This window comes from Triticum urartu, chromosome 7A (assembly GCF_056163025.1).
Source record: "Triticum urartu cultivar PI428250 chromosome 7A, HENAU_Tu73, whole genome shotgun sequence".
Taxonomy (NCBI): Eukaryota; Viridiplantae; Streptophyta; class Magnoliopsida; order Poales; family Poaceae; genus Triticum; species Triticum urartu.
In genome coordinates, this window is record NC_141879.1 from 671,723,436 (window position 1) to 671,747,254 (window position 23,819).

General features: G+C 43.7%; 1 protein-coding gene across 1 annotated transcript; it reads right to left on the minus strand.

Moving 5' to 3' along the window:
• Nucleotides 1–14,478: 14,478 nt before the first annotated feature.
• Nucleotides 14,479–16,097, minus strand: LOC147961285 (uncharacterized). Its single transcript, XM_087535777.1, has one exon. The coding sequence runs from the start codon at nucleotides 15,711–15,713 to the stop codon at nucleotides 14,619–14,621; it is 1,095 nt and encodes a 364-aa protein (XP_087391903.1). The 5' UTR covers nucleotides 15,714–16,097; the 3' UTR covers nucleotides 14,479–14,618.
• Nucleotides 16,098–23,819: the final 7,722 nt, after the last annotated feature.

The window sequence follows — 23,819 nt, forward strand, 5'->3', positions numbered from 1 at the left end:
TGGTACAGGTTTGCAGGCATTACATGGCCTTTGGGTAGAAAGCGTCCAAATACTTTCATAATTGCGTCATAGCATTCTCTGCCCAAGTTGAACTGAGCCTTCAGAGCCATTACTTGTGAGATGGCATCCAACTGACAAAGCTCAGTGTGCTCGTGGAGCGGACATTTCGAAGACTCCAACATTTCATTGAAGGCCTTTGCAGATTCCTCCATCTCCTCGTCCGAATCCCGAGCATCATCATAGCCTTGCACCATGTTTTCCATCCCGGTACCATGCTCGTCGGTGCGACGACGATCCACCTCAGCTCGGTCACGTTGGGCAGACTCACCATGAAATGTCCACACCGTATAATCGGGCGTAAAACCACTCTTCTGCAGGTATTTGCCCATTTCAGCCTCTGTCTTCTTTTCCCAATTGCCGCACCGGAAACAGGGGCACCAGGTTTTCTTTTGGACATTTGCAAATGCGGCTTGCACAAACCCCTTAGTTTTTGTGAACCATTCAGCGTTCCATTTGTTCTGACCAGTGTGACCGGTATACATCCAAGCACGGTCACTCATCTTGACTTTCAGAGCTATTGGACACACAACAATATATATGTAATTCACCATGTATATATTCATCAGTTGATCTACTTTGTCAATTTTATTACGTCCATGCAACCTACACTCTAATAGGTAATGATAGGTCCTAATCCCACCCGTGTATGTGTAGATTGGGTTCATTTTCCCATGCTATGCTCCGGATCCGACGCAAAATTTCGGCAGCACCTCCCCACTGTTCTCCTGATACACGTCTCTGCAATAAACAGAGAGGATGTGTACCCGGAGAACAACAGGGGAGGCACTGACGAAATATATGCGTCGGATCCGGAGCAAAGCATATGGGAAAACGAACCCAATCTACACATACTCGGGCTGTCCATCGATAGCGTTGGACAATTCGAAAGAATCAAGGTTATAAATATGCAAATGCATGCATATTTATAACTATGACGCTTTCGAACGGGAGACACATATTGGTTACGCATACTGATGATTCAAGACACATATATAGCTAGCTATCAAGTTTCATCGGAATAGATCAAATAATTAATGGGGGAGGAGGACTTGTCATTTGTGCTCACCCACGAACGAAGGGGCAGAGCTCGTCAAACGCACGGCGAGGTCGTGGAACACCAAACCTCGCAGCGATGAAACAACTGCACATTTAAAACTACACGATCAACACAATTATATATGATGTTTTTCATAACAAAATCGAAAAATATATGACCTAACTAATAATTCACAAATATATGACCCCGTCGGCCTCTGGAAGGCCAAAAGAACACCTTTTCGGGAGGTGTCGGTGGTCGGGGTGTCCTGTCGGTGTCGGGGTGCCGTGTCGGGGTCGGGGTGCTGTTTCGGGGTCGGGGGGTCGGGGTGTCGTGTCGATGCCGGGGTAGTGTCGTGTCGGTGTCGGGGTGTTGTTTCGGGGTCGGGGTGTGGTGTCGGGGTCAGGGTGTCGGGTCAGGCTCGGGGTCGGGGTGTCGGGTCAGGCTCAGGGGGTCGGGGTGTCGGGGTCGGGGTGTCGGGGTCGGGGTCGGGATCGGGGTCGGGGTCGGGGTCGGGGTGTCGGGGTCGGGATCTCGGGGTCGGGGTCTCGGGATCGGGGTGTCGTGTCGGGGTGCCGGGTCGGGGTCTGGGTACCGTGTCGGGTCGTTTTTTTTCCTTTTCTTCTTCTTCCTCTTCTTCCTTTTCTTCCTTTTTTTTCCTTCTTCTTCTTCTTCTTCTTCTTCTTCTGCTTCTTCTTCTTCTTCTTCTTCTTCCTCCTTTCCTTTTTCCTCTTCTTCTTCTCCTCCTCTCCTCTTTTTTCTTCTTCTTCTTCCTCTTCTTCTTTTTTCTTCTCCTCCTCCTCTTCTTCTTCTTCTCCTCTCCTCTTTTTCTCTTCTTCTTCTTTCCTAAAACTAAACTAAACCAAAACCTAAAACTAAAAAAACAGAAAAAGGAAAAAACTAAATCTAAACCTAAAACTAAACTAAAACTAAACCTATAAACCTAAAACTAATCCTAAAACTAAAACTAAATCTAAACTAAACATAAACCTAAAACTAAAAAAACAGAAAAAAGGAAAAAAGGAAGCAGAGACTCACCTGGGTGGAGGAGGGGGGCGGTGCGGCCTGGGGCGGCGGAGGAGGGGGGCGGGGCGGCCTGGGGCGGCGGCGCTGGGCCCGGCCGGGGCGGCGGGGCGCGGAGGTGCCTGGGCGCCGGGGCGTGGCGGCGCCCAGATGGCAGGGCGGCGGGGGGCGGCGGGGGCGACGGGGCGGGGGGGCGCCGGGGCGGCGGCGGGGTGGTGAGGCGACGGGGCGAGGGGCGCTGGGGCGGCGGCGGGGTGGTGCGACGGGGCGGTGGCGAGAGGTGGGAGAGAAAGAGAGAGAGGGGGGGTGTGGGGCGCGGCCGTTAACGTTACGTGGGGCCCTCCCTCTTTGCCGTCCGCCACCCTTTGCCGTCCGCCTTCTTGCTCTTTGCCGTCCGCTAGTGGACGGCAAAGAGGGGGGCTGTTAGGTTTTTTTTTTGCAGCTCGTCAGTGGGGCCCCTCCCTCTTTGCCGTCCGCTAGCAGACGGCATGCTAGCGGACGGCAAAGAACTGGCTGATGGCAAATTTGGTCTTTGCCATCAGCCAGTTCTTTGCCGTCTGCTTTTTGGAAGCTGATGGCAAAGAGCTTCTTTGCCGTTTGCTAGCGGACGGCAAAGAACTGGCAGATGGCAAAGTAGCTGATTCCAGTAGAGGAGTGAACTCAACCGGTGGAAATCACGCAGTCCAAAAAATATGTAGAAATCACAAGTTTGAAGGGGATGCTAACTGAGAACAAATTGTTTTCGGGGTTCATGTGAGCGGTGTGAGCCCTGTTTTTCTTTTTTTGTCAATTGCATTGACGAATTTAACATCATACGGCCATTCATCGATCATGTCATAATTTCTTTTTGTACTTTGCATATAACTAAAAACTAGTACCTTTTGATGCATTTTGCAAGAATATCCATTCAACATACTCCAAACAATTTCTACATGAATTAAAACACAAATTAGAGATAATGTCCAAATTTAAGATATCTTATGGCCATGTTTGGTTCGGCTGTGGATTTCTAAAAGCAGCTGTGAAAAATCTGCTGTGAAAAAATAGCTGTGGAAAATCTGATGTGAAAAAGATGTATGTCATTTGGCAAACCAGCTGATACAACTTTTTCAGATTTTGGCCCGCAGCGGAATCAGATTTTGGAAAGGACGTCCTGGGCTGCTTCCGCTTTTGGTTCAAATTTTGGAAGTGGATTTCTGGAATCGGATTCTGCTGGGTTCGCCCTTTGGTTCAGATTCTGCTGTGCGGCAGCGGAATCCGTCGATAAAAACTGAACCAAACAGGACCTATATCTCATTCGCTACCTTGGGTTTAAAATAATTTTTTGGCATTTTTCATCAAAATGAAACAGAAATCAACATAAATGTGATCAGCGAAATGTTAAATTTTTCATGGGCTCATACCGTGGCCTTTAGATGAAAAAACCTCACGAGATCTGATAAAAGTGTGCTCGTACTTTCATTTTTAATGCGTGGATCTCCTAGGATGGTTCTTAGACATTCAAGTAAAAATATAAGGTTTCTAAGGACAAACTATTTTCTTTGTACATGTAATTAAAACGGATTGAAACATATAGTTTACATTATACTCCAGACTTTTTCTGCATGATCTAAACGACTGATTAAAGATAATGTCAAAATTGTAAGATATTTTAGATGTCTTTCGCTAATTTTTGGAATTAAAATGCTTTTTGGTATTTTTCATCAAAAAATAGAAACTAACCTAATGTGGTCAACAAATTGTAATTTTTTGCATGGGATCATATCTTGTGTGTAGGCTCTTGGTGAAAAGTCCCACGATGTTTGATAAAAGCTTTTGTACTTTATTTATATGGATGAATCTCTTAGGATGTTTCTTTGATATTCAACTCAAACTATTACTTTCTAATGACCAATCATTTTCTTTGTACATGCAACTTAAACAATGGTCTAGATCATCTACTTTATCATTAATATTAGCAAATTTAACTTCAAGTTTTCACTCGTCATGTCATGTCATATTTTATTTTTTTCCCTACTTTTCAATACCCAAAACAGGTACCTTGTGAAGCTTGCAACAATATTTTTGCAATGTACTATAGAATTCTTCTACATGAATTAAACTTCATATTAAAGATGATTTCAAATTTTAAGATTTTTTTCATATCTCATTTGGTCCCTTCTAGGCTTTAAGTTCATTTTTGACATTTTTAGTCTTAAAAATAGAAATCAATCTTAACATGGTAAAAAAAATGTAAAAATTTGCATGGGCTCATAATATAGGTTTAGTAGATAGATGAAAAAGTCCCATGAGATTTTTCAAATGATTATACTTTACTTTGTAATAGACAGAGACTATTCTTATTTGAAAATATTATCTAGTGCACAAAATAGGCAGTCACCGATAGCCGGGAGGATAAATGATTGTCACCTCATGCCATTGTTTACCTACGAAATTTACTAACTTTTTCATACCTCCCCACCTTCGAGACCAGATGGACTCTATAACTCACCAACGTGTATCCCAATGAAAAGGAAAACAACCCAAGTGTGTAGGTATACATCTCTCCCTCCGCTGAAACCCTAGTCAATCGCTGCATCTCTCCTTTCCCATCCCGTTCTTCCACCTTCTCCCTTCACTGCTAGCGAGGAGGCTGCATTCACCCAAGTGTGTAGGTATACATCTCTCCCTCTGCTAACCATCTAAACAGATGGCTCAAGCCGCCGCTAGTGAGGAGGATGGCCCGATACCGAAAACCATTAGTGATTTCAGTACGGTGGAGAGCATGGCCGGATGTACAAGAGGGGATCACACACGACGGGTTTTACCTAGGTTCGGGCCATCATGGTCTAGATAATACCCTACATCTACTTTGATTTTTATTAATAGTGGAAACGCCTCGTCTGAGGGGCTTATAGATGGGATGTGGTAATGGCAACCATGTGTCGACCAAAAGTTAGATGCCCCCCGATCTACCCCTGCTCTCGCCTTATAAAGGGGATGAGATCTAGGGTTTACATGTTTCCTAGCTGACCCCGCCTCTAAGTCGGTCGAGAGGACCATGGCTTGCATGCTCAAATGGTGATTATACGGAAGTCGGGCTTCCTATCGAATCAAGGTCCATTGCATGCAGCCTAGCATCCTAAGCCCAGAGCCTAGCCCATTGATTGGCATGTTTGCCGATGGGCCACCCCCGATATAGTACACCATCAGTAGTCCCCGAGCCTATCTCGAGTTTTGAAATGAACCTGTCATCCGGCTTCCTGGTCCTAAGCCCGACCCATTGACGGGCCTACTGGCAATTGGGCCACCCCTGGTACAGTGCATTGTTAGTAACCCCTGAGGGAGCTCTGATCCGCCGCCCCCACACACCAATCTACCACCACCACACGTCCAGGCCCGGCATCCGTGGGGCAACCCGTCAATGAGTCCGGCGTGCGCCCCGACTTGCGAGGAGGGCAGCACGCATCGCCCAGGGCTGCCACATCGGCCTTTGCCCCAGGCATGCCCAGACCCGAGCAGTGTGTTGCCCCCGCAAGGAGCAGAGCGACCTGTCGAGCCCGGCCTCCATACACCCCGTTTTCACCTGCCGAAACACCTGCACGACGAGACATGACCAGCCATCTCTTGGATCCGTCACTCTCAGCTCTACAAACACTGCAAGGAAGGCCCCTGCCACCACCGTTGGCCGCACGGGCTTCACCCGGGGGCATCCTCCGGCGACGGCGTATGGAAGGGGGGGGGGGTGCAAGGTTGCGGCTCCCAGGGTTTGGATGAGGAGCGCCCTTGAGACACCCTAGGCTGGGTCGACGCGATGCATGTTGAAATTCCCATGCACTCTCCTGTCCTAGCCTCGATCTCTCTAGGTTGTGATCCCTCTTCACAAAATCGACCTCCTAAGTCTTTTTCCCATTTAGTTTAATCTCCCTCTTGTTTAAATAAATAAATTTGTAGAGGAAACTAGTGCAAGCTAGAACAATCATGGAGACGAGCGGGCGCGAGGAAGGCTCCGCGAAATTTCTGCTTGAACCAACAAAGCGTGGAAGGATGGAGACCAACATGACTCACATGCAGCACTGGCCATGGCTCTGGACGGGCATGCCGGAAATGGAAACCACGTATTTGCAGCAGGAAGAGGACGTTGGCGGGAAGAGTACATACTGCACGCTTTCGCCTCAACGTGCAAGCACTTATTATCCATGATGCCAAGGGCTGCCACATCTGCCTTCGCCCCAGGAACGCTCGTACCCGAGAAGCGTGTCGACCCTGCAAGGAGCGGAGCGACCTGCCAAGCCCGGCCACCATGCACCCCGCCGCCACTTGCCGAAGCACCCGCATGGCGAGACACTACCGGCCGTCGCCTGTATCCGTCGCTATTACCTCCAGAGACACCGCAAGGAAGGCCCCCGCCGCCATTCTTGGCCGCACGGGCTTCGCCCGGCGGTGTCTTCCGGCGATGGCGGCATGGGAAAAGGGGGAAGGGGTGTCAAGGTTGCGGACTCTTTGGTTTGGAAGAGGAGCGCCCTTGAGCCGCCCTGGGATGGGGCGACGCGATGCATGTTGAAGTTTCCATGCACTCTCCTGTCCTAGCCTCCATCTCTCTAGGTTGTGATCCCTCTTCACAAAATTGGCCTCCTAAGTCTATTTTTTAATTGAGGTTAATCTCCCTCTTGTCTATAAATAAATAAAATACGTAGAAAATAGTGCAAGCTAGATCAATCATGGGGACGCGGGCGCAATGAAGGCTCCGAGAAATCTCCGCTTGAACCAACAATCGTGAGAGGATGGAGGCCAGAATTAATTACTAGGCAGTTGCATGCAGCACTGGCCATGGCCCTACGCTGGAAACGGAACCCAGAATGACTTGAACAGTACATGCAGCACTGGCCATGCCGGAAACGCAAACCATCTTGCAGAAGGAAGAAGACGTCGGAGGGGCGTACTACTACACGATTTTGCCTCAACGTGCGAGCCTCTGCCCTGCATCAATCCATGATGCAGCTACTCTACTCAGCTGGCCAAAGGCACGATGCGTCTCTCTCTCTCTCCCCCGTCACGCATCCTTCCTCTTTTTTCTGCCTGCAGCTAGCACAAGGCTAGCTAGCTATAGTGGAAATCAAATCAAATCACTGCCAAGGAAAAAAGGAGAGTGAAAACTCGGACCAGGCATGACACGACTAGCTGTTCACACACTCGAGATTAGTAAATAACCAGTGGGATGTCAGAGACAATGCATTAGGATGCCATTCATCAAACCCAAGTTTTTTTTTCTCAATTCTGATTTTTTTTGGTAGGGACAGGAAATAGCGGTTTGCAGAAAATCTAAGAATTTTAGGATTTTTTTTCGCCTGGAATTTTTAAACGAATTTTGAATTTGAATATTTTTGCTTCAGAATATAAATTTTTTAAGCCCTTTCTCACGCAACATTGTAGCCGTTCGAGTGGTCAGCCCGTCTTACCTTCCTTCGTAAGCTTGCGGGTTCGAACCACCACTCCAGCTCGCTGCTATAATATTGCGCCTTACCACCGAGCTAAGGAACATCTTATGTTTGCAAAGCAATGCGCGCTCTATTTGATATGAGTTAGACGATTAAATTCAAATAAATTCAAAATTTTAGGACGGTATTCAAACGTTTTTGACGGGTAACGGGAAGGCTTGTTTTCGACCGGTTTTCAAAGATCTCGGCCAAGATTAAAAACCCTGATCAAACCCACATTTTCCAAAACCGATCAAGGGGTAAACTCAAGGAAAATCATACAATTAAAAAACGAAGTGGAAATCATATGTCGGAAGGGGATAGTAAGTGAGACCATTATTTCTGGGGTTCATGTGAGAGGTGTGAGCTCTAGTATTTTATAAACAATCTGGTGACCTAGACACACACACATCTATTCTATCTATGTATTATTGTTTATAAATAGTACATCACATTTTAATCAGTGTAGAGCGAATAATCTAGAAACTCTAAAAGAAAAGTACATTTGGTCGTCTCATTTGCTGGTTCTATATAATTAGATATGTTTAATTAATTGGTTTTTCTGTATATTAAAGAATACATGACAGATTGACCAGAGTAGACAAATAATCTACACACTCTCACAAAATGCAAAGCATCCAGTAGTTGATCTCTGTAAGTGTACTTGGACAATGCACCTAGGGAGCAGCGTAGTAATATACTCCCATCATAATCTAATATAAGAGCGTTTGGATTACTAAAGTAGTGATCTAAACGCTCTTATATTAATTTACAGAGGGAGTACAGTTCAATAAATTTTCTCGTTTCCTGATGCAATATTTCTTTCCGTACATAGATTATTTGAAGCATGACAAATGTATCTCAAGGTTATCAAAACAAACAAATAGAAATTCCGAAATGACTAGACAGTAGCTTTTACTCCTCATGCCTTGGGTACTCTACCAAAAGGGATGGAGTAGTCATTGCTTTGCAGAAAATAAGGTAGCAGTAGCTAGTGTAAGTTTGCTTATCTTTGGAAATACTATTTATTCACTCTGCTCCACATCAAGAATTCAAAATTGATGCTCCAAAATCTTATTTTCAAACGCATTTTGGTGCATCGATTTTTTTTGCCACATTTTTTAAAAATGTCATTACATGATGAAATTTTGTAAACTTTGAAAATATTGGTCAATGTTTCACACAAAAAAGTTCAAAATTATTTGGATTTTTTTTATTTTACTGTTCACTCAAGATTACATGAGCTAAGGCTTGGAGCATCTCTAGCAAACCCCGTATAAGTGGTCAAAGCTGTAAAATAACTATTTTTACAGTTTTAGTCAAAAAAACGGATTCGAACAGACCCCTCAAAATCATCCGACCCTTCAAAATTTTTACAAGACCTGCAAACACAGGGACAGGCTAGGTGTCAGTTGACTGATTTTTGTTTTCCGGTCAGTCGACTGACCAATAACGTTTTCAGTCGATTTGCTCTACTCGACCGTTCCAGTACTACCTGCTCACTTCATCATCCAACTGCTCATTTCACTTCACGCATGCATGTATTTCTTCCTTGCTGCGTCCGCATGTACATATCGGAACATTTTTTAATGGAAACTAACTAATCTTATTCTCATGGTGGCAACTATACGTACGTAACATAATCTGATTCTCCTGTGTAATATTCAAGCGACAATCATGCACGTCCCTATTCAATCGAGCCTAAAATAAAAATAAACTTTCTAAGATATAATGAATTATGAACATTGGGACTGCCCTTTAAGAAGAAAGAACAAAAAATAAAATTTAACGACAAAATTTGTGCATAATTTACACATAAATTGCGGCTTTTCTTAATATGCAACAATAATAATATAATAGTGAAATTTTTGCAAAAGATAAGTTGTATACGAAAAATGAATTAGTCGCATTGGTATTACCCGTAAAAAAATACAAAAGATATTTAAAAATAATAATAATTTTTTTCCTAAGGAAGAATGAATTAGTGCTATAGCTAGTACCCTTTAAGAATAAACAAAATAAAAAATAAATGATCAAAAAAATTGCACAAAGTTTACGCTAAAATTATGTTTTTTAATAATATGCAAGAATAAGCATATAATAAGTGAATTTTCGCAATAAAATTTTTTCAAGAAGAAATGATTAGTGGCATTGGTATTACCATTTAAGAAGAAGATGATGAAAAAATTGCATACAATTTGCACAAAAATGCCCCTTTTGTAACATGAAAAGCATATAATAGTAAATTTTTGTGAAAAATATTTTCCTATGAAGGAATAAATTGATATTACCCATAAACAAAATCAAAATAATGAAGTTTTCTAAGAAAGAATGAAACCCTTTAAGAAAAAAGAAAATGAAAAAGAATTTTTTTTCAAAACTTACACAACAATTTGCACTTACATTGCACCTTTTGAAATATGCAAAGAATAAGCATATAATAGTGCATGTTTCTCATTCTACTATAGTTTACACATAGTGTAACTGAAATAATGTATTTCCTTTAAGAAGTCAGAAAATAAAGAAAAACTTGCGCACAACTTTGCACCGAAATTGCACTTTATCGTAATATGCAAGAATAATCATATAATCATGAAATTTTGGAAAATGTTATATAGTATTTGTTTGTATATAATTACACTCAGCCAAAAAACCACAAAAAACAATAAATGAAAGAAAAAAAAGAATAAACACATAGAAACATAAATAGAAATAAAAAATGAAGCAAAAATACCTACAAAAGACAAAATTAAATTTCCGCAAATAGGGGTCAATCGATTCCACATAGCCCAACTCACCATCAAAATGATATTGAAAAAAACAAAACAACACAAATCTCCAAGCAGAATCGGACGGTCACAAAATCGACTGGTCACTTTTTTTCTTAACCACCTTATAGCCTCATATATTCATCTCAAAGCATGCATGAATACTGTGGACTTTAGCGGCTGAAACTATGTTAGGTTGTGATGCAAGAACACGTACATATAGGCGCCATGCGCACACAAACATACAGACACACCCACATGCATACACACACAAGCACCACACACACTCATCATTAGCTTTTTGGTTGTGCGGATGGAGCATAATTAATACTAAAACTAATACAAAACTAAAGGAGATTTTTAAAGAGAAAGGAATTAAATTCGCACAAATCATTGGCATTGGTATTACCATTCAGAAAGAAGGAAAATGGAAAATAAATTAAACAAATGATGGAAAAATTGCAGATAACTTACACAGAAATTGCATTTTTATAATATGCAAGAATATATATATATATATATATATATATAAGTGAAAACTAAAGCAAAATAAAAAACTGAAATACAAATAAAACAATAAGAAAATGAAGTTTTCTATGAAAGAATGAATTTGTGGCATTGGTATTACCATTTCAGGAAAAAAACCTAAAACAAAATCAAAGTAATGAAGTTTTCTAAGAAAGAATGAAACTCTTTAAGAAGAAATAAAATGCAAAAGAAAAAACTTACAAATCTTGCACACAATTTGTACTGAAATTGCACTTTTTGAAATATGCAGAGAATAAGCATATAATAATGCATTTTTCGCATTCTCCTATAATTTACGCATACTGTAACTAAAATAATGTACTCCCTTTAAGAAGAAGACTTAAAAAAACTTACACACAACTTTGCACTGAAATTGCACATTATCATAATATGTAAAAATAATCATATAATCATGAAATTTTGACACATATTATATAGTATTTGTTTGTATATAATTACACTCAGCGAAAAACCCACAAAAAACAAAAAATAACAAATAAAGGAAAGAAAAAAAGGGAAAAGAGAAATGCATAGAAACAGAAAGCAAAAATAAAAAAATGAAGCAAAAATACCCATAAAAGAAAGAATTAAATTTCCTAAGGAAAAATGAATGGTCGGCATTGGTATTACCATTTAAGAACAAAAAAAATGGAAAAATGATCTGAAACAAACAATGTCAAAATTTGCACGAAATATACATAAAAATTGTGCTTCTTTACAATATGCAAGAATAATCATACACCCACGTGCGATATGGCATGTGAAAAAGGGCATGAGAAATTGGCGAGGAAAGGGTGGGAAGTGAGTGGGAGAAATCTGCGAGAAATCCTACTATAATTTCCATAGTGTAACTGAAATATTGTATTTCCTTTAAGAAGAAACACAAAAAAAAACTTGCACATAACTTTGCACCGAAATTACACTTTATCGTATTATGCAAAAATAATCATATAATCATGAAATTTTGGCACATATTATATAGTATTTGTTTGTATAAAATTAGACTCAGTCAAAAACCCACAAAAAACAATAATAACCAATAAAGGAAAGGAAATGGGAAAAATAAAAACCCATAGAAACAGAAAACAGAAATAAAAAAGTGAAGCAAAAATACCCTTAAATAGAAAGAAAATCATATAAACAACTATATAAAAGAATGACAAAATCTGCACATAAATTGCTATTTGCTATAATATGCAAGAATAAACACATAATAGTGAAATTTGTTGCAAAACAAAATTATCTAAAGAAATAATGAATTAGTGGCATTGGTATTTGATCCATGGTTTCTCTACTTCTCCGGATCAAAATAATGAACTAGTGGTATCCGTATTAACCTTTTAAGAAGAAAAAAGTAAAGAAAAACAATAATGATAACATTTGCACACGGTTTGAATAGAAATTGCGCTTTTTTATAATATGCAAAAATAAGCAGAAACAATGAAATTTCACAAAAAAAATCCTAAGTAGGAATGAATTAGAGGTATTGATATTACCCTTGAAGAATAAAGAAAATGAAATAAAAACTTGAACAAAATTAAAATAATGAAGTTTTCTAAGAAACAATGAATTAGTGTCATTGCTTTCCCATTAAAGAAGAAAGGAACTGAAATTAATAAAACAAATAATGTATTATTCTGCAAACTATTAGCACAGAAGTTGCGCATTTTTAGTGTACATATAATCATAAAATTTTGACACATATTATATAGTATTTTTTTATATAATTACACTTAGCCAAAAACCCACAAAAAACAAAAATAACCAGGAAAGAAAATGGGGAAAAGAAAAACCCATAGAAACAGAAAACATAAATAAATCAAAAAATATCCAAAAAATACAAATAAAACCAAATAACAAAGAGAATCAGAAAAACAAAAGCAAAAGCACATAAAAACATAAAAGTATTAAAAAAATCAAGGGAGAGAGAGGAGGGCTGGATTGCAGAGTTAATGGGCTCCGGCCCAGAAATGAAATCGATTGACCCAAATAAGGGGTCAGTCAAAAACAAGAGAAGCCCACACAACAGACAACACAGGTCAGAAAAAAAAACGCAGCGCGGATCTTACAGAAAAATCCAATGGTCACAAATTTGACTGGCCCAAAAGTGAAATTTCAGCTGACTGAAAAGTAGCTAAATTGGCAAACACACACCCGAGACCCGTGTATCTTCAGTTTCAGAGACAATTTTGCCAGGGCTCTGAATACCAGTCAACGCTAGCAGTTGGGGAATTTCAGCTCCCGCCAACACCTTCCGCCCATAGGCTCGCCAGAGACTGGCCAAAATTCGCGTCGAAGCTTCATGTTGCTGCTGCTTGTGTAGCTGCGCGGACGCGATGGCCGACATCGACCTCACCTTGGCGCCTGCCGCGCCTTTCTCCTGCGGGCCTGGCCAGCAGCGCCCACAGCAATCACATAGCCCGCATCCGGCCGCTCGGCCTTGGGCGCCGCGCACGCCGCGCGGTACGCCTCGTCCACGACTCGTGCGTCATGGAAGGTGGCGGCAGGGGGAGAAGGAGCCAGCGTGTGCGTGCGGCCATGGCGGGCGGGGGGATGCGGTCCGGGGGCGCCAGCTCACGGCGGCGGTGCCCAGGACTGCAGCGGAGAGCATATGGGCGGCGGGGGATGGGCCAGTCGGAGGCGCAGCCGGAGGGGTAGTGGCGGATCAGGCCTCGACCAGTCCGTGTGTGAGGAGGAAGAAAAGAAAAAAATATATGAAAAAAGTGGGTCCCACGCCTGTTTACAGGTTGATTTAAAGTTTCTAATCTGCCGCGCCTATTTTCGGCCCTTATCCGAGACATGTCGTGAACTGTAAACACAATTTTAGAGTTCGCGATAAAAGGGGTCTGCTAGAGATGCTCTTAGAATAGCACTTTTGAAGAGTACACTACTACTTTCATGTGAAACCAACACTTACAAAAAGCACAACTAACAAATGTGACTCCAACTCAAAATAATGCTCTTGTTTTTCATTTTTTTTCTTTCCAACCAAGTTATTTCAGTTTTATATCACAGAATAAAAGAGTGAACAAATTGTAATTCCAAAATGATGATAAATCTTGTCCTCCTATCCGTTCCACGACCTTGTGAGGTCAACTTACCAATATCTATTAATCTTATACGTTTCAACATTCGACATGTTGTGTCTGTCAAAGGACGTACTATGGTTACTTGAGATTCTCTGATGTATGAGGCATTATCTTTTGTTGTATTTGTTCTTTTTAATAGTTAACAGCGCACAAAGGTCGCAAGATGCCAACGTATTTTGATGATTTCCTAAGCAAGCGACCTAACTCCTCGTATTTTATAGTTCCGCAGCAACACACGGGCATTGTGCTAGCTAGTTGATGTATAAATCTAGGCTTGGAATCTGTGTATGGTATGCAGGAGAAATTGACACTGAGAAAAAAGAACCGCTCCATCATTTAAAAGTCACAAGGCTAATTGCAGTTCTTTTGTATGATTACATCCAGTTCAAGTTACTTGAGTTCGTCCAAATGCACATCTGGCTGCTGGGCTGGATGAGAAGAAATTGAACACACTGGCTTGGTTTGCTGCATATTTACGGCAGTGACTAGAGTGATACAGTATAGTTCATCCAAACATGCAAACTGTCCAACATCTTCTATAGGAGTAGAGATATAGTAAATCCCAAGCATGCAAACTGTCCAACATCTTCTATAGGAAGGCACTACTACTAGAAATTAGCCTAATTAATTTCTACCATGGATTAATCATCGCACACGGTCACTGCCGTCGCTTCCTAGTGGCAGTGGCAGTGGGAGTGGCTCGCCCTCGGCCGACATTGGTCAGGTACTTCTTCGCCTCCGTGACGTGCGAGCTCTCCCGTTGGCGGTGGCGGCTCTTGCACACGAAGTAGACCACCACCTGCGCCACCAGCCCCGCCATCACCGCCGCCCACAGCGCCACCGCCAAGGTGATCCCCGCGGCCACCCGGAGCCGGATGCCGAGGCCCATCCTGTCGTCCACAACCAGCGCCCCGAAAGCCAGCTGCACGGCGACGACGCAGCCGTCGGTCGTCCAGAAGACGGTGGCCGCGGCCCAGTACTTGCCGGCGAGCAGCTCGTCGCTGATGTGCATGCCGGGGAAGCCCCAGTCGTCCTCCAGCACCAGCATCAGGCAGGCGACGCGCCACACCGCGCCGATGTGCGCCGCTCCGGCGAGGTACGCGGCGCTGCCCAGCAGCAGCGCCACCCGGGGAAGCTGCGCGCCGCTCTCCTCCTCAACCGGGGTAGCGGGGGCGAGAAGGTGGTGGTGCGCCAACCATGCGGCGGCGCCGAGGAGTGCGGTGTAGCCGAGGAGGAGGAGGAAGGCGTGGAAGGTTGTGACTGCGAGGCGCCAGGCGACCTTGCGGGCCGTCCGGATGAGGCGCGTGGCGCTGCGGGAGTCGCCTCCGAAGACGGACCAGAGGAGCCTGGCCAAGAACCAGGGGACGGTGCGGTAGTCGCGGGCGATCGTGCGCTTGTCGCGGTCGTCGGTGACGCCGTAGCGCGGGGCGACGCAGAAGACGCAGAAGGCGGCGGCGCAGAGCGACTGGGCCACGATGGCGAGGAGGCAGGCGGCCTCTACGAGGAAGAAGAGAGCCCAGTTCGTGTCGAGACGGAGGAGGCTGGCGCCAGCGTGGGAGGAGGAGGCGAGGGCGTCGGAGAAGAGGGCGCGGGAGACGGCGATGTGGGCGAGCAAGGACAGGGTGAGTACGACCACCTGACCGGCCAAGAAGGCGGAGCCTGCTGGAAGGGAGCGGGCGACGCGGAGGGCCTCGCGGCAGATGCCGGCGAGCCCAAGAGCGCCGAGAGCGGCGAACTCTGGGTTCTGCTCCATGGACAAGAGCTGTTGCTTGCTTGTTACTGAGGAAAAGAAGTGGGGAAAGGAACAGGGACGAGCGCTGGTAAGGTGATATGTAGTCAGAGGTGGCCGCCACAGAGCATGGCGATCATCGCACAGCACGGGCGCATCTTGGTCTCTCGCGCAGCACAGGGCATGGCGATCTGTGGGCTTGTGGCAATCCTGAAAGAAATAACCCTGACAACCCACGCCTCTTTATGCTGGGGACGACACTGCATTATCTTCTTGTGTCGCCGAATGATCCATCATTTAACAGTGAGTATATCTGAAGATCTTCTCTTTAGAGTTTACATGGAACAAGTGATTCCAAGATTTTGAGCTCCCTTGTAAGGATAAAGAAATCTTTGCTAACTGGAATAAACTCATGTCTTGTAAGTTGTAACCATGATTTGTGTGGGAATTATTTCCCATTCTCCCAATTCTACCCCTCTAGTTAAATTGGTTAAATTCGTTTCAATTCCAATCAATTTGTGAAACAACAATTTTAAACGAGTTTAAATTATATCCAATATTGGTCTTGTCATCAGACTTTTAAATATATATATATAATCGAAACTAAAATTCTACTTAAAAATATATGAACCATCTAAGAAAAAAAAAGAATGCTAGTAACATTTTCGATGAGAGGTGGGATGGAGAATGGCAGAGTCATGCATGCACATTGTGTCATTTACTTTGCCATCAAAAAAGTTAATGGGACCAATGATGTGGCTTAAATTCGGTATACCAAGCGAGAAGCAAAACAAATACGTGGAATACTACATACTCCCTCCGTAAAAAAATATAAAAAAGTTTAGATCACTAAAATAATGTTCCAAACGCTCTTATATTTCTTTATAAAGGGAGTACATGTTACTTCCTCTGTAAAGTAATGTTAACGATCGAACGCTAGAGAGTTTGTACCTCTCGCCAGCTCCGCCTCAGGTTCGCCTCGTCTTCCGTGGCCCTAGGGCTATGGGGGCGCGGTGGATTCTAGCAAGGGCCGGCGGGAGGGTTCCGTTGTTAGTCGTTTCTTTGAGATTTGTTAGGGTTTCTACCTACTCGGGAAGACGAGACGGCGTCGGCTCCCTGAAGATGGAAAAAAGGTCTCCCTTCCTAGCCCCCGTTTCGATGGTGCGTCTAGTATCGTTGGTAGGCATGTGGAGGTCTGTCTCCAGTGGATCTATCCTCAATGAATTTTCTCGGATCTGGTTGTTGTTCGTCTATGTTCGTGTGTCTTTGGGTTGGATCCTTTCGATCTACATTATTCTTCATGCGCGGCGGTTCTTGTTCTGGTACGTTGCCTATGGGGCCTTAACACGACGACTTCCCGACTATCTACTACAACAAGTTGTGCTTAACACAACGGTGGTGTGCCTTCGGCTCGCTTGTAGTCGTCGCTTAGTGGTCTACGGATCTGGATGTAATCTTTATTATTTCTGGCGTTCGTTGTACTACCATGAATGACGATCAATAGATCGGAAGTCTTTTTGCGAAAAAGGTAATTTAGTGATCTAAAAGCGGAAATTTGCTTTTGGAGGCCTCCAAATGTAAAATTCAAATTTCATGAATATTCATATTATTACAATTTAAAAAATTGTGTAAAAAAATACAGACATACATGAAGGCATAATGCACAAGTGTATAAATTTTTAAGAAAAAATACGTTGAAATGAGTGATGAGTAAAAAAGAAATAAATCTGGAGCTTTTGAACACATGATACTATTCATTCTACCAGACCATGAATTTGTGTTTTTTTGTACAGGCCGCATTTCAATGTATTTCATTCTGAAATTTTACACACATACTCCTCACATCCTTGTTTACTTGTACAAAAATTGTTAGTCTTTTGAAACAAAAAAATTGAATTTTGAATTTTTCAAAAATTCAGCCTTCATGGAGGCCGAGATCCAAAACGCCATACATATCTAAAAGGTCTTATATTCTTGCGAACCAACCTATGGTTCGATGGTTAGGAGCGCAGTGGTATCTCCAGTCCACTGGAGTTCAAGTCTTGTACTTACATTGGTGCTCGCATTTTTCTGGCTTTATTTCTATTAGTATTTAATTAATCCTATTAATCCCTGTTTTTCCTAACCGAGACAATTGCCTCGCATCCCTTCGGTCATACCCCTTCGAGGGCTATATATATGTGTAATCCCATCATCAATGAGAAGGACGGTTCACTTTTACATCTCTGTGTTTGTCTCCTTGGTCTAAATGACGGAGTTTAAATTGAAGGATTTGGGTAAACCAAAATATCGCTCGTTACTACAAATTGAGCATCTTCATTCATACATTATGATGTACTATGTTGTATATATTCAGTTATTCATAATATATTCGAGAAATTCATTGTGGACTAACCTTATCCATCCATAACTCTCATGGTAGTTCATTCTCTAGACGTTGAGATATTGGGACTCAACGTTCCATAATGCCATTGGATCCACCAAACACAATTGTTTGGTACTCAAGAATATCTTTCGATATCTCCAAGGCATCAAACATCTTGTCCTGGTTTTTAGTTTCACATAAATGTGAACACCGATATCATTGGATACATCGATCAGATCGTCACTATGTCAGACCGTAGACAAGCTAAGTATTCCTACTAGATGTGGTAGCCCTCTCATGAAGAGTCTTTGAAACAGACCTCATGGCTACATCCACTAAACCATTATCTCAACGGTAATGTTTCTTGTGTTGTCTGGATGCAAACAGGTTACATAATAAGCAATATTGCTATATTGCATATCTTGCAAGTCAAATCATGTAACTGATTTGCTCATGAAGTCCCTACCAACTTCTATGTTCCAGAAATATATTCATGGAATTGGTATGTGATGGCTTCAAAATTTGCAAGAATCAGGGGAAGTATCTTCCTGAATTGTTCCTATTCAATCCATTATAATATACTCTTTTTCTCTTCATGAGTTTACTATACAGGTTCTCATAAAGGTTTTCAATGAGGTAATATCAACATGAGATCATATGCCATACTTTCTGTTTTCCCCGCCGGGGTTTTTAAGAAAGTATATATGGCATATTTATTGTCCTCTAAATTCTATGGGTTTTCTCATATTGAGTTAAAAGAGGCAATAACTATTATATGTTGCAGCAATTTCTCCTTATTTTTTCCACTGGGTTTGCAGGAGTTTTAGCAACATATCAAACACATGTATCCTCATTTTTCCCACAAAGTTTTGGAGGAGTTTTCAAGATGATTATACTTACACTAACAAGCATGGATTAGGGAGAAAGTTAGGATTTAATTAATCATATTAATCCCTGCTTTTCCTAACCGAGGCGGTTGCCTCGCATCCCTTCGGGGGTTATATATGTGTGTAATCCCATCATCAATGAAAAGGACTGTTCACTTTTACATGTCTGTGTTTGTCTCTCGTTCTCACTCGAAACAATTTCAGGCCTTCCGGCAATGTGCGTTTAGTGAAAGAAGACGTTCCCATCAAGTACGGAGGCGTTCATAAGGGTAAGTGTACGAGCGTCTGTGTATGTACTGTGTTAAAGAAAAAGTTTTTATAATATACTTTTCAAAGGCAGTACATGTGATTTCAACATTCTTGGATCTTAAAACAACTGGATGGCGGATGCTTGCCCGGTATAGATCGATATGGACGAGATAGAGAGTTGCTGCTACTGGGAGAAAAATCTGCTTGCTTCAAGGTTTGGGCTTGGACAAAGGCAGAGCTCCTCCGCGTGGACGCGCATGTGCAGGGCAGGGTGAAAGAAGTTTCGTAGCACCATCGCACCGTGTAGCTCCCTCCCCTCTACAATCTACATTGCCGATCTGGGCAGGCTATCGCATGCATGGGCCACTCTCCGGCTCAGCTTGCCGTTTGCATGTCATCTTTAGGTTGGGAGACGACACATCTATCAGCTTCTGGTGTAGTCCTATTCCTAGCTCGATCGGACGAATGCGAGCCTAGCCAGCCATGCATCCTGCTACAGTATTTGGGAAGGGCATCGGGGAGGGAGTTTCTTTGCACCACGGTCGTCTTGCTCTCCAGCGCCACTGATACGCGGCGTGCGTGCAAAGAAAGCCAAGCCTGAAGCCCCTCCCTTTCTCTCCCTCCCTCCCCCCCTCAAACACGGACTGATGCCAACACCGCGTACCCCCTAGCCGCTACAGCATTGCCGATCTCGGCAGGCTCCCTCGGCTCGGCTTGCCGTTTGCGGCGAAGAGCTATTGCAGAGCACTAGCGCGCATGTGACCACTGCATGCATGGAGGCAAAACAGACAGAGAAAAGGCGCGGGGGCGCGGTGACTGCTCAAACCGCGTCGCCACTCGGCAACCACTACGAACGAACACAAAGCAGCGGTCCAGTCACTGTATTTCACCGCCATTAGCGAAGCTCTTTTATGATGCTTGTTTACTCTGGCCCTGTGTGAATCTTCTTGCTCTCTTATGAAGTTCTCGGGATTGTTCGGCTGGGCATAATGCAAGCATGTAGAGATATTGTTCGATCTCGGGATTGTTCGGCCGGCCAGCAGCGACGGCTGGCATATCGATCATCCCACCGGGTTGTGATAGCGGACGTGGACGGTGTCAGTTTTGAGGCTAGAAACGGCATGCCCTTTTGGACATGTCGGTTACTTACTTGAGGTGCTCCAGCTGAATCACCAATCATGATTCCACTGTAATCTCGCAAAACACCAATGGACACTCGGTTTAAAGACGGACTCAGCTGGAACCGCAACATGGACTGAAATTTCGTACGAGACGATAGGAACCGCAAGGAAACAGGTCACTGAACAGAGAGGTAGCACGCCACTCAACGTTTGCATGTCAAAAAGGGGCCATTGCCAGATGCCAACTAGAAGTAGTAGTTTGATGGACACGGTATGGTGAATTTCAACCAGTTGGTTCACTCGATGTAAATACAAATGTTTTCTATCGTGGCGACAACCCATGATGCTCTACAACTACAAACCCCCTGCGAATTCAGTTACTTGCTTGCCATGCTTCGGCTGAACGACAGATCATCCAACTGCATGTGGTTTCGCAAAACACCATGGGACATTCAGCCAAGACCAAATCAGCTTCACCAGGATCAGAAAAACTTCATACAAGAAAAACACATCACAGAAACAGAGCTAGTATGGCACTCGAGCTCGACGATTGCATATTGAACAGACATAACCGGAATCCAGAGGCCAACTTTCAGTTTGGAGTAATGGAAATGGACACGGTATGGTAAATTTTAACCAATTGGTCTCGAAGGATAATCCCTTCGCTATAGACACCGCAACAACAACAAAACTTGCATGAAGGAACCTCTTTAGATATAATCTATTACGAAACCTCAAAATTGGTTTGGAACTTTGGATTTTGTGGCTAAAACGAGGATACTGAATTTTAGTGATGGCTCACATGTTGTCAGCCACTTTCAGATTGCTCATCCTCCTTCTCTTGCTGTTCCTGACAATCTATCCACACATGCGGCAAATGGCCCTGCGACACCTGCTGGCCACCGTATACCATTGCTGCGCCTGGCACCTGCAGCTGGGGCGGTAGTAATACGGGTATGCGCCAACCGGAGCCCCCAAGGGGGCGGCGGCAGCCTGACTCTGTGAAGCCGGAGCCACCAAGAAGTCGTAGACATCAGTCCAAGCAGCAGCAGTGGCAACGTCACTCTTCTTCAACATCCGGCGCTTGTTCTCCTCGGTGACCATCCATGACGTCATCATCATCTCCAGAGACGTCATGATCTGTGCCTGACCATCCGCCTGGATCCATCGCCTTTAGATCCACAGACGTCACGAGGAAGGCCCTTGCCAGTTGCCACCACCATTGGCCGCACATGCTTCGTCCGGTGGTGGTGCAGGGAAAGGGGAGGACCAGGCGATTGATCCTAGGGTTTGGAAGAGGAGCGCCCTTGAGCCACCTTGGGATGGGGCGACGCCAGGGCCGACCCTGTGTTTCCACAGGCCCTAGGCGAACTCAGTGACATGGGCCCTTATATAAATTTCAACCAAATTTGACTATAATAATTCAACTGACTCCATCAACAACAGTAATAACTAAATTCGAACCGACTCCATCGACAATAATAATACTAAAAAGATAGCAAAATGAAACTAGCATGCTATGATTACCTCAAATAAGAACCAAATTCAACTGACTCCATCAACAACAATAATACTTCATTGCTTCAAAAAAAATTCTTCGGACGTTTCTTGATGCAATAATACTTTCTTTCTTTCTTCTCCTTTTTTCAGCACCCAACAATTGCTTCTTCTTAGGCAACATGGCAGGATATTGTCCTAAAATCATGAAGAAAAGAGGGTACAAAGAATTAAGAATTTATACATCGGATGATTGGAACCCTAGACATACATAAGGATATAGTTGAATACGTACATATTAAATAAAAAATAAAATATACTACTGAAATTGTCAAATTGGGATCTGGGGGGATGGATCAGGTCATCAAGAACATGAATGGATCATGGATATGTATACGTACTATTACTAACTCTGGATTGTGGTGTGCTCATGGGCTAAAGAAACTGACGGATGGAATGGATCATGGATTACCTCGTTGGCTCGTTGCAGCGGCGAGCCGGCGGCGGCCGTGACGGCGAGGCGCCGAGCGCCGAGCGGCAGGTAGGACGAAGAGATTAGAGACGAACCGTCCAGACTCCAGACGAAGGAAAAGAAAAAAAAATCCCAGGCCGTGGCACTCTCTGCCTGACACCACGGAGAAAGCAGTTTCAGCAATGTTCAATGCGGCCTCTGCGATCTTACTCGGTGATGGGGCGTCTGAAAGGTTCTGGACAGATAACTGGCTCCCGGAGGTCGTTCTATCGCAGCAACAGCACCTGCGTTGTTCTCTTTTGTCAAAGACTCCGGCTGCTCAGTCCGGGAGGCTCTCCATAATCAATCTTGGATCAGGGATATCTCGGGCGGAATCTCGGTGCAAGCTCTAGCGCAGTATCTATCAGTTTGGGATCTAACCTCCGATACAAGTCTAACGCCTGGTGTGAGGCATCAGGCCCGCTGGAAGCTTATTAAGGGGCAAGAGTTCTCGGTCGGCAGTGCGTACAAGATGTTGTTCATGCTCAATATTCGTTTTGCTTGCAACAAGCCAATCTGGAGATCCAAAGCATCACCACGATGCAAATTCTTTATGTGGTTGGTCGTCCATGGCAAGTGTCTGACGGCCGATAATCTGGAACGAAGAGGTTGGCCTGCAAACACATCTTGCTCCCTCTGTCTGTCAGCGCCGGAGGACTGTACACACCTATTCGTTCACCGCCGTTTCGCCCAACACCTCTGGTGTCTATTCAAGTCTTCTATTGGGGCACATTTTACGATACCGGATGACTCTGACGGCTGCACTGAGGAGTGGTGGCTGCGCGCGAGAGCAGGCATTTCCAAGCCAATGCGCAGGAACTTTGATACTATTACAATTCTGTTGCACTGGAGGCTGTGGAAAGAGAGGAACTCCAGAGTTTTTGACCAAGTGACGAGCAGTGCTGAAAGAGTCCTGGACTTGATACGGGAAGACATAGCAATATGGCGCTCAGCAGGCTGCATATATAGCAGACTTTGGTTCCTAGCGAGTCATTGGCATTTGTACGGTGTTGTAATCGTTATATTGTGGGGTTTGTCAGACTCTGGTTTCCAGATCTAATTCGCCTAGACTGCTAACCGCGTTGTACTTCTTCTTTCTTTCTAATAAAGATCGTCCAAGGGCCCTTCGAGACGAAGGAAAAGAAAATGAGCAGCCGGTACCGATAGCTAAGACGCTAGCGTAACGCTTTGTAATCGATCGCATGGGCCTCGCGCCCTAGCCCATCTTTTTTTTTACCTATTTTTTGTTGGGCATTAGTATGTACTAGTAAGTTGCACGTGCTGAGCACGCTAACATATAAAGACGACACCCGAATAATCCATCATTTTTATTTGTAATGCTTATCTTAAAAATACTCAATATGTCTAGAAGTCTAATGCCGCATTGCAATTTTGTGAAATCCATATTCTAATGTCAAATTTCCCTCGCTAGGTGCTCTGGTTCATTGGCCATCAAGCGTGACGCTTAAGTATTGCACCCCAATGAATGTTACATATTAG